General features: G+C 38.8%; 1 protein-coding gene across 1 annotated transcript in view; it reads right to left on the reverse strand.

The window, feature by feature from the left end:
- SETD3 (SET domain containing 3, actin histidine methyltransferase) overlaps positions 1 to 12507 on the reverse strand; it is a 75820-nt gene that overhangs the window by 52871 nt on the left and 10442 nt on the right. Inside the window, exons 2-3 of the mRNA XM_054025938.1 lie at positions 2865 to 2974; positions 413 to 505 (exon numbers count right to left, since the gene is read on the reverse strand). Coding sequence (XP_053881913.1) covers positions 413 to 505; positions 2865 to 2967 — 196 coding nt within the window. The 5' untranslated portion in view covers positions 2968 to 2974. The remainder of the gene's footprint in view (positions 1 to 412; positions 506 to 2864; positions 2975 to 12507) is intronic.

Consider the following 12507-nt stretch of genomic DNA (forward strand, 5'->3'; position numbering starts at 1 on the left):
CCAGTCACAAACTGACATTATTTCTGTTGTCATACAAAGACACTTATTCTGCCATTAGCATGTTGTCCAGGGAATTATTTCTTTCTTTCTTTTTTTTTTTTTTTTTTAATTCCTTCCTTCCTAGCAATGTCTGAACTTCTGTCTTAATCCAAAGAGACACTTAAGTTAAACAAAACACTGTACCAGCACTTAAGAAGTGCCTAAGCAAGAAGCAAAAAGACTTACTTACAGAGGTCATTTTGACTTCAACTTCCTGTCTTTATGAAGTTTGTCAATATGTTACTTTTCACTAGCAATATCTCCTGTATTTGAATGATTTTCCGTGCACCTGTACAGTAGTTTGGTATAGATCTCACTGATATGCTACTCCATGATACACAAGTTGCTCTAAATTTTGCTGTTTTTCTATTACCTTTTTGTTTTTTGCGGATTTTCTCAACAAGAGCTCGAATCTGTACATATTCTTCCCATTCCTTTCCAGGACCAGGGGTTGGGCTGCTGCATTCTGGAAGCCAAAAATATCAAAATAAGAACATTTTAATACAGTTTAGTCCTTTTATCATCTTGAGAAAGGCCTTACTTTTATGCTAACTTTAATTGGACCTTACTACCAAATGTCCTTCACTAGATACAATAGTGGACAAAACACGTATTGTGTAAACACTATAAGTTTCCTATTCTTTGAAATGCATGTAGTAGAGCTTTCCATTTCTCATATTACTTGCCTCAAAATATGCCACTTTGATCCATTTGTCTATTCTCTAAGAAATAAAAAAGATCCAATACCTAAAAAAATTACAAAAAAGAATAAAAACTAAAGGGACAGAACCATCACCAGAAGGTTTCTTCAAAATGGAGAAGATCCTTATAACAAAAATAGATAACAGCAACAATACTTGGGTCAGGTGAAAGATAAACTTACTATTACTATTGTCCTAATTACGTTAATACAATGCTGTGAAATACTATGTGGGTCGGGGAAGGGAGAGAGATTTAACAATAATTTTCTTGCTTTGGACTATATCAACAACCATCCCAGCAACACTACGTAAAGTCATTGTGCCATTTACCCAATTCTGGATGCGACTGAAATGCACACTTAAGTTTATACAAGCAAAAACTATCTTTTTCAACCTGATTAGAACACTAGACCTTCAGGTTTGAAGTATCAAAGCATAGCCAAAAAAAAAAGTAGGCATTAGGGCCTTGTCTCTGCTTGGAAAAAATCAGGATACACAATTCACCTGTGATAGTAATGAATGTGTAGAGTAGAAAGTGCAAAAGCAAGCTATAGTGTAGGACTCAAATGGTATTACCACTTCATTGTCTTACCACTCTGAACAATGGTGGCTACAAATCCTAATTTTCTTGGTATAGCATTTGAGTGCATCTAACAATAGGAAAATCAGGACCTGTTTTTCAACAATGGCGCAGCTGCAGTGTCACTACCAATGAGAGCGACTGTGGACAGGAATCAGATGCTGTACTGCCATGTCATGAAAACCAGCTGTCTTTCATAACGATGATAAACACACTGAGCTCTTTCTACACTAGCCTATATACCATCAGTAGCAAAAGTGAAACTGACTTTCTTAGTTACTCCTGGGGGCATTCTGAGCCAAAAAATTAAAAATCCTGTGCATAATATCATAAGATCCTGCAAAATTCTGCAAATTTTATTTATTAAAACAACTACATAATCACACCAGTTTCAATTATTTTGGTAATTATTTCAAAATACCTGTCAGCAAGTATGTCTGTAACAATACAGACACACAAATTCCCCCAGGAGTAGAGAGTTAAAGAAACCGCTATAACAATCCAGTTGTTTCGCTGCTCCCTTGCCCTCCACCCCCAGAGCCCAGCCACAGCCCCCCCCTCCCCCCCAGATACCAGAAACCCCTCCCCCCGGAGTCCACTCACTCCCCTCTCCCCCAGAGCCCAACCGTGGCCCACACACATGATCCAAAAGGGAGAAAGAGCTTGAGTCCCAGGCTTGCACGGAGTTTCCTGCACGCCGACCTCTCCTTCCCTCAGGACATGCTGGGAACTACAGCTGCCAGGAACCCTCTAACTCCCTCCCCATCCCCCCGGCAGTGTCTTCTACGGGCAAGCTGGGGTCTGCTGGGTCCATCGGCTCCTAGTGGTGGCTAGCAGCACTGCATCCCATTTCTGTGGGGGAAAGGAAATTCTGCGCGCATGTTAATTTCTGCAAAATTCTACATTGTGCAGTGGTGCAGAATTCCCCCAGGAGTACTTAGCATAAACAAAGCCTATCCAATGGAAGTCATTGGGTGAGCTCAAAATCCTTCGATGGGAGCTTAGGGCTATTTGTAGTGCCAAGCACCACAACTGAATGATGGAGAAGGTTCATAAATAAAGGATACAATTAAAGTTCTCTTTAAAAGGCTGAACATATCAATGAAGAATGCAATTATTTCAAGTTGCATTGTTTCTCCAACAGGTAACCATACTGCTCTGATACCACAAGTTATACTTTAATTCAAAATATTTTCCATTTGTTAATCAGAACGGTATAATCCTCTATGTTTACAATTCAGTAAGATATTTTAAACAAAGATGCTTTGCCAAGTAAGCTTAAGTAGGGTTTTTGATCTGATCCATTTTAAATGTGCAGGCATATTAGTAAAACTTCAAACTGCACAAAATATTATATATCTGATATATACAAAGTCAAACTGAAATTTTGGTATAGCTGTAGATAAGAGATTGGAATCTCAAGGTGACACTTCCATGAAACTTAACTAATGCAATACAGTATTAAAAGGGGAAACAGGTCTTTTTTTAACTCATCCTATCCCCTCTCCTGCTTTCTACAAAGATGTATAGAAAATTAAACTTACTCTGTAATAATTCGCTAATTAGATTCAACATTTCTTTTGGAGAAACTGTTGCTGTAGCTCCTGTACCTGACTTCTGAGTTTTCACTCTGCTCTTCTTCCCCATCTTCCAACTAGAAAGGATAAACAGACAAACTGCAATTCATTACAAGAAGCAAAATATAGTAACGAAAATGTGGAGTAAACAGGGTCCTCTCCTGTTAGATGCTTTAAAAAAGAAAAAAAAGCAAGCATTAATAGTTATTTCATTAAAGTTTTTGCATACAACTACAGTAGAAGTATACCTTATATAGGGATAGAAAAATACTTTTTAATATGATAAACTGATATGGTGTATCTATATTGTCCTTAAGAAAAAAGCATCCGTGATGTGTATTTAGCAAATATAAGGATAAAACAACAATCATATTATGGACACCAACTATCATATGACAACTTACATTTTACTCTGAATTAAGTTGATACTTGTTTGATTGGCCCAACCAAGTAAAGAGTAATTCAAAATGAACAGCAAGTTCTACTTCAAGATAAAACTAAAATTATTATTTATGTATGTAACCCCTTTGGAGGAGGTACTCCTGAAATACCACTGTGACGGGTTCGATCACAGAAACCCCCTTGGGAGCTGCCACCCGATGTGCAAAGACTACCCCTGCTTCTGTTTTCCCTGCCAGCTCAGGACTCCAGCACCCTGTCTTGCTGAGCCAGACACTCCCATCTGGCTCCAGACGCAGACCCAGGGTCTGAATCACTTGTCCCAAAGCTGCAAGTTTACCTGAAAACAGCTCGCAGTAGCGTGCTTGTCTTTAGCACTCAGATGCCCAACTCCCAATGGGGTCTAAACCCAGATAAATCCGTTTTACCCTGCATAAAGCTTATGCAGGGCAAACTCATAAATTGTTCGCCCTCTATAACACTGATAGAGAGATATGCACAGTTGTTTGCTCCCCCAGGTATTAATACATACTCTGAGTAAATTACTAAATAAAAAGTGATTTTATTAAATACAGACAGTAGGATTTAAGTGGTTCAAAGTAGTAACAGACAGAACAAAGTAAGTCACCAAGCAAAATAAAATAAAATGCGCAAATCTATGCCTAATCAAACTAAATACAGATAATCTCACCCTCAGAGATGCTTCAGTAAGTTTTTCTCAGACTGGACATCTTCCAGGCCTGGGCACAATCCTTTCCCCTGGTACAGCTCTTGTTGCAGCTCAGGTGGTAGCTAGGGGATTCTTCATGATGGCTCCTCTCCCTCTCTCTTCTCTTCCCCCCTTTATATATCTTTTGCATAAGGCGGGAACTCTTTGTCTCTCTGGGTTTCCACCCCCCCTCACTGGAAAAGCACCAGGTTAAAGATGGATTCCAGTTCAGGTGACATGATCACATGTCACTGCAAGACTTCATTACTCACTTGCCAGCACACACACATACAGGAAGACTCACAGGTAAATACAGCCATCTGCAGACAATGGGAGTCATCAAGATTCCAAACCATCATTAATGGTCCACACTTTACACAATTACAATAGGCCCTCAGAGTTACATTTTATATTTCTAGTTTTAGATACAAGAGTGGTACATTTATACAAATCAGATGATCATACTCAGTAGATTATAAGCTTTGTAATGATACTTTACAAGAGACCTTTTGCATGAAGCATATCCCAGTTACGTTACATTCACTTATTACCGTATTTTCTCTAAAACCAGCTCAGTTACATTATATTGACTTATTATCAAGTTTTTATAAAACCATATAGACTGCACAACGTCACAACCACACTGAGCCTCTAAGGGACTCATCCCAAACTAGAGTAGTAATGATGACAGTGGTTCAGGACTCTGTTTCCCAGGCTCCAGGGCAGAGGTAGAACTGGCTAGGAACACTACTAGGACCAATCATGAGCCAGGACTCAGAAAAAAGGGGCTGAGTTTACTTTCAGTTGGCTGTGTTTGGAATGTAGCAGGAACAAGAGCTACACAACCAGGAACAACCCTTCTCCCTCCACATTGCTTCCCAAGGGAAGACGGAGTCCTTTTGGGACAGTGAACAGTGTCATCCCAGAAAAGACTAGAAACCCAGGAGGTTGAGGAGAGACTCAAGGTCAGGCTACCAAGAGCCAGCCTAATTGCACATTGGAATCCAGACCAAAAAGCCAAAAGGACGATCTCACCATCTTTGGTGTGGAAACTTTGTTAAAACACCCTTGTTTATTTTGATATTAAATCTACCACCGATTTCAGTGCTGCACCAGCTATCGAAGACTGAGCCTAAACTCATCATATGCCTAGGCTGGTGCTGGGAGGGAGCAGGATGGTATGTATTGGCTGTAAATGTTGGGAGGGGTAGAGTTTATGTATTGTTTATTTTGTCTTTTATTATTCTAATCCCTTTATCCATTGCATCCTACCCTGAATTTCCCCAAACCTAATAAAGCCCCGGTTACTCTTTTATTTCTCTGGAAGTTGTAATAGGTATTTTATTGTGCTCTGACACGCCTCTATATGAGATTGGGTGTTGAATATTTTCCCCAGGGACAATCCCTCTGTGTTCTCTGCACCAGGAGGGGTTTCTTTGGGAGGAGGCATCGGGCGCCACCATAGGAGAACCCAGAATCCATACCCCAGAGGAGAAAAGGGAGAAGATAGCAGCCACACCCTAGGTATAGGTTACATGTACATTTGCTAGAGCTGTCCATCTGTGGCTTAATACAGCCAGTTAAGAAAAATATGTTTTTACAACCACAATAACGGAGCCATTGGTCTACTAATTCTTAAGATGATTTTTGAGAGGAACTGGACTATTGTAGTCTGTAAACTATTTTAAATATGGATAAACTTGTTCCAGAAGGGCAACTTTATCACATCAAAAACCTTAAACTGCTTTGGAAGTTGTAACTTTGGAAAAAGTTACAAAGTTGGAAAAGCAGCTTTGAACACAGTTGGCTATAGGTTTTGTTATGAGTGTGGAGTAGAGAACATCATGTGCATGTTATGAGGATCACATATACATGTATCTAGTCACAGCAGTTTCATACAAAGAGACATGAAAGTGGTACCTTGTACAGCTTAGTCATAGGATAATCTAACCTCTCAGAGTACATTAATATACTGTGAAGCTATATTAGTATGGAACATAGTCAGTAATGGGAATCTATTTGCATTTAAAGCATTACTAAAATATAATTCATTACCAAGTATATTATGGACTCCAGCTTCTTCAATGCGATGAAAAAAACAAGAGGCAAATTAAAAAGGTACAGTAAAGCAACAGTATTTATTTCATAGTAGAAAAGATTTGTTTTAAAGCAAGTTTTTATAAATTCAAACCGAAACCGAACCCACAAAGAAGAAAAAAAGTTATAAGTCAAGACTAACACAGCACCCATCTCAGACTGTGGTGCTGAGGCATCACACCACAAATCTATCACAAGAACCAACAAATTCTGTGAACAATGTTTTTGGATTGATTGCACAATCCTGATAAATGTGTTTTCATACAAGTGGTTAAACTTTTTACAGCAGATTGTTACCAATATATGGTCATGAGCTAAATTCTACCCACATTTTCATTTTCTCCTTTGAAAACGTATTTGTCATGTCCAGACTCTTGTTTTTTGTCATCAGAATGTGTGTCTGGAAACAAAATCTTGCCTGCAAAATTAAACTAGCAAGCCCACTTCACATAACAGAAAAGCAAGCAGTGGACTGTGGTATCTTGAGATATTGTGATAAGACATTTCCTTTTATGAAACTCTCCATTTTGATCACAACTATACATTCCTATCCAGTTCACAAATCAGAAAGCCATTATTACCCCTCCCCCCAAAAAAGAAACTCAGAATCAGTTGTTCAGATCTATTAAATATTGTTAATCTAATGAAAAAAAAAAAACCCAAAACCAACCATGTGCACTGCTCAGCAAAAATAAGAATTTCTACTGAGTTGTCACCACACACATTTGTGCGTAGAAGTCTTCTCCAAGACCATCCCAGTACAGCTAGCATTTACTAGGAAGAGAACTTCCTAATGGTCTCATTTAGATAACAAAATATTGCTCCATAAGAGAGGCCCAAGACTACTTTAATTAGTAGGAGAAGACAGAACTGTAATCCACTTACATGTCGACAGAACAGTGTATTTAAGCAACAGTTCTTCCCAGTCACATGGTTTACCAGCAAATGAGGGACTGCAATAATAGCGTCATGCTGAAGAAAGCCATATAAGAGACAACACAGTCCTTTATTAGGAAGTAGAGAATACGTCTAGCTGATTTGTGGAACTACTTTTATAATGAGAGTTAAATTCAGATTTCACCGGTGATAAAAGATTTAGGATTTGATAAAAAAAAAAAAAAATCAGTATTATTGTTCTAACACCCTGGAAACATGTAACTACAGAAAATTGATCCTTCCATTCTGATTTAAAATAAAGTCTGAATTACAAGAGAAAATGTGTACTGAAGATTAATAAAAACCAAAACTCTTTCCAAGAAAAATTAAATAAAGGACCCTGGTTTGCCAATAAGGAAAGACATGCGCCTTAGCAGAATACACATGACAAATGTGGCAGAAACATAAAAGCTGTATGAAAACAGACTAAAATAAGATTTGGATTAGGGCCTACAGATTTGAATGACCATGAATAGCTGTGGTCTAATTCTCTCTCTCTCTCTTTTTTTTTTTAATGTCTCATCTTTCTATCCAAATGATAATTCTGTGCAGAACTAATGAAAGTGTCCAGCAAAAAGAAAAGAATACACTGATACAGTGATAAATAAGCTTGGTTACGTGCCACAGCCACATTTCCAAATAGAGAGTATCAGCTAGCTTGGCAAAAAGAAGCATGCACAAACAGTGGCAGTGATAGGTTTAACTGATCTTCCCCCTCTAACACTGCTGGCAAAGAGAAGCTTTGTTGCATCAGGCTCTGAATTTCTGTCCTAACCACACACAAAGAACATTGCTTTAATGAGTTATAAAATGCCCCCCCCCCCCTTTTTTTAAACAGCTTTTGAAAGAATGAACATTAAACACTTCTACCAAACGTTTTTCCCTAAAAGGCACTTAAGTTTGTAGCAATTTCAAATTTTTAAAATGACTGCCTAAAAACAGAATATGTAAGCAACCCGCGAATCCACTACTATATAGTTTTATAGAGCTTTTCTTTGTCATAACATTATAGACCTATAGAAATATGGTGCTATGTTTCCATGTCAAGCTCTAAAATATGGACATTTCAAGACAATACTTCAGGACAGACTAACTGTTGTACAGAGTTCAATCACTGGGACATACTGATGGAGAGTAGATAATGGCACAACTGGCAGAATTAAGGTTCCTACAACAACTGAGAGGGCTCCCCAATACCTATGTAGGAGAATAGTAGAGTTAAATTGCTCTGAACACTTTTAATGACAAATTTTTGACTGTTAATTTTTTTCAAAAACATATTACCTCTCATTGCTGTGGGGAAAAAAATAAATATGTTTAAGTGTTTGTGACACAAAAACAGCCAACTGTCAATAAATGGGAGGGGTGAGAAAAGATTTATAATTTTTAAGAAATCAGTTTATGTGTCTATAATGAGCACTACTTTTACTTGCAACCACCACCCGTGTAGTGTTACTTGGAAGCCACATGTTCACACCTTGTCACTTTTAAGGAGTTATTATAGATGCTCATGTTACTAATAATTACTTCTGCAAAAAGATACCAAGATTAATGACAGACAAGTGAACCTTGCATGAATAGATAATATTTATTACTTCCATCACAGTTTAACCTGCTCATACAGTATAAACCTATGGTTGTCAGCAATGCCATTTCCCAATTCTAGCACTAACCCTGTATCTTCGACCCTTGCTACATGTCTGTTAGAGAAAGTACACCTACAGAACTGTAGATGTTTGACTGATTGCTTGAGTAGCACCAGGAAAAGCTTCAAAAATACAGCCAGGTAGATGGGACTTGCATATTCCCTAGTGCCAAGTGGCCCTGTGTGTTCTAATAGTGGAAAAACAGAATATATTTCTGAACAAATTTAAAAATTTTATTAAAGTTAATGTTTGAAATCAAATTTACACAAGTTAAGAGGGAAGGTACTGTACATCTGGGGTCGGGCTTGGGTTATGGGGGATTGCAAGTATCGGTTACAAGGTTCACGGGGTACATACATACCACATAACCAACATAGATCCAGATTGGGGTGTGGGAGTTTTTCCACTAGCAATAATCACACCTCAGATTAACCTCATTGGCTATGATACTGCCACTGCTATCTATATCTCTACACTTGATCTTAGCCATAAGGCCGAGAACTCAATTCTTATTTAAAAAAAAAAAAAAAAAAGCCTTTAAAAACTGAGGAACATAATTAACTCAATTCCAAGATGAGATTAAAGCAGGTGAGACTGGTCATACTAGATACAGAAACATGGGTTCAAAAGACAAAACTTTCTGCTGAAAGTCTTCAGTGAGTAAGACAAACTCAATTACATACAAATCACTAACTCGCCAATGCTCCTTTCAATCTCTTTTTACAATGCAATAGTAGTCTCTCTGACTCCAAGCCAGCCATAAAGTTAATCATTTATTTATGGATTACAAACATCAAACAAAATTGTTAAACCATAACTCCTCTTTCAGAATTTCACTTGGTCTATTACTATTTAAAAACAAAAATTAAGAAAAATGTACTGCTGAAAAATAGTTTTACTGTAAAACAGACTCCTAAAAATGACCAAAACAATAATACCTTGTACTGAATATTAACACCAATGTTAATTATAGTTGATTGTGTATATCATATATGCATATTAATATTCATATTAACATACCAACTGGAACTCAAAAAATGCTGTATTAAAGATTCAATAGACTCAGACTCTTAAGGTCAGAAGGGACCATTATGATCATCTAGTCTGACCTCCCGCATGATGCGGGCCACAAAAGCTGACCCACCCACTCCTGGAATAATTCTCTCCCTTGACTCAGCTGTTGAAGTCCCCAAATCATGATTTAACGACTTCAAATTGCTGAGAATCCTCCAGCAAGCGACTCCTGCCCCATGCTGTGGAGAAAGGCGAAAAACCTCCAGGGCCTCTGCCAATCTACCCTGGAGGAAAATTCCTTCCCGACCCCAAATATGGCGATCAGCTGAACCCTGAGCATGCGGGCAAGATTCTCTAGCCAGACCCTCTGGAAAAAGTTCTCTGTAGCAACTTTTAATATCCCATCATTGACCATTGTTACTAATTACCAGCGAAGGCACGTTATTGACCTATTGACTAAAATCACTTTTTCCCCATCAAACCATCCCCTCCATAAACTTATCAAGCTTAATCTTAAAGCCAGAGAGGTCTTTTGCCCCCACTGTTTCCCTTGGAAGGCTGTTCCAAAACTTCATCCCTCTGATGGTTAGAAACCTTCATCTAATGTCAAGCCTAAACTTCCCGACAGCCAGTTTATATCCATTTGTTATCGTGTCCACATTAGTACTAAGCTGAAAGAATTCCTCTCCCTCCCTGGTATTTATCCCTCCGATATATTTAAAGAGAGCAATCATATCCCCCCTCAGCCTTCTTTTGGTTAAGGTAAACAAACCGAGCTCCTTGAGTCTTCTTTCATACGACAGATTTTCCATTCCTCGGATCATCCTAGTGGCCCTTCTTTGTACCCGTTCCAGTTTGATTTCATCCTTTTTAAACATGGGAGACCAGAACTGCACACAGTACTCCAAATGAGGTCTCACCAGTGCCTTGTATAACGGAACCAGCACTTCCTTATCCCTACTAGAAATACCTCGCCTAATGCATCCCAAGACTGCATTAGCTTTTTTCACGGCCACGTCACATTGCCGACTCACTCACCCTGCGATCAACCAGGACTCCGAGGTCCTTCTCCTCTTCCGTTACTTCCAACTGATGCGTCCCCAGCTTATAACTAAAATTCTTGTTAGTCATCCCTAAATGCATAACCTTACACTTCTCACTATTAAATTTCATCTTATTACTATTACTCCAGTTTACAAGGTCATCCAAATCTCCCTGCAGGATATCCCGATCCTTCTCCGAATTGGCAATACCTCCCAACTTTGTGTCATCCGCAAACTTTATCAGCCCACTCCTACATTTGTTCTGAAGTCAGTAATGAATAGATTAAATAAAATCGGACCCAAAACCGAACCTTGAGGAACTCCACTGGTAACCTCCCTCCAACCTGACAGTTCACCTTTCAGTATGACCCGCTGCAGTCTCCCCTTTAACCAGTTCTTTATCCACCTCTGGATTTTCATATTGATCCCCATCTTTTCCAATTTAACCAATAATTCCTCATGCGGTACCGCATCAAACGCTTTACTGAAATCGAGGTATCTACAAGTATACAGCTCTGAGGTAGCTGCAGCACACACAGCGTTCCTTGCATTAGCATGCAGTCTAGCTTTTCACTAAACATTTTGAATCTCTGGAGTAATGTTGAATAGACGTCACAATACATATGCCTGGATCCCAAAAAGCTTCTCCCGTCATTATTTACATCTTGCCCAATCCCAACACAAAACAGCTATTTTCCTAAACACTTTCAGACTCATGAGGTGAGACCATGTATTTCCTGAACACAAATACAAGATTTTAGTGTTTTATAAAAGCAGTCAATAATATCCCCTACTACTGCTCAGTTTGGTGAATCACTGCAGTTAATGGGTGGATCGGTTGGGCAAGAAACAGCACGCATTAGGTCTGGTTATTACGCCAGATAAATCTAAGTCCCTGGCCATTACCATCAAGCAGCCTCTAGGTCCAAATTACAACAAGCTCAGTATTAATAACCTGTCCAGATAGGACAACAAATAGATAGCAAAGATCAAAATCTTGGGTAGCACCATAGACTTTGCTGGAGAATGCTCAAAATATGTGGACACTTGTATAGCATGTTTCGGGCCTTTCACCGGCCTCTGTGGTACAGCATGACTTCAAGCTTGCCAGAAAGATGAGGATCTGTAGAACTACAAATATACCAACTCTGTTGTAAAACAGTGAAACGTGGGCACCGAGAAAGGCTAAAGAGCACTGGATTGATGTTTTTGATTCTCATCATCTTTGTCAGCTGCTCCACATTAAGTGGCAGGACAAGATTAGAAATGAGCATATTTTAAACTGAACCCACCTCCATCAGGCCTGGTTTGGTTTTGGTGGTTTTCTTAGTACGGACACATTATTAGGATAGAAGATCAACAAACTCCAAAGTGTGTTTACCAAGGAATACCACTTTATGCCCAGCAATCATGTGGTCGCCAAAAGCTTTGTTGGTGCGATAAGACCATCACTGATTGACATGCTGATAGGATATTCAGTTTATCTCAAACATCTAGCTTGAGATCTACCCGAATGGTGCTCAATCTGCAAGGAGGCTATGTCCCTTTGTGATTTGCCATGACAACAATGATACCAGTGTAAGATTCTTCTCTATAGTACATACTTTGAGGAAGAAAAATATTGTGACAATGCCACATAAGTCAATACTACAGTTTTACTCAGTGCTGCTGTGACCAGCTCATAGACAATATAGTTCCTGTAACATGTAAATGCCTACATAAAAGTGCCCATTTTTAACAGAGGGCAATAGAACACCTAATGTTCC

The sequence above is a fragment of the Malaclemys terrapin genome, chromosome 4 (genome assembly GCF_027887155.1).
Source record: "Malaclemys terrapin pileata isolate rMalTer1 chromosome 4, rMalTer1.hap1, whole genome shotgun sequence".
NCBI lineage: Eukaryota > Metazoa > Chordata > Testudines > Emydidae > Malaclemys > Malaclemys terrapin.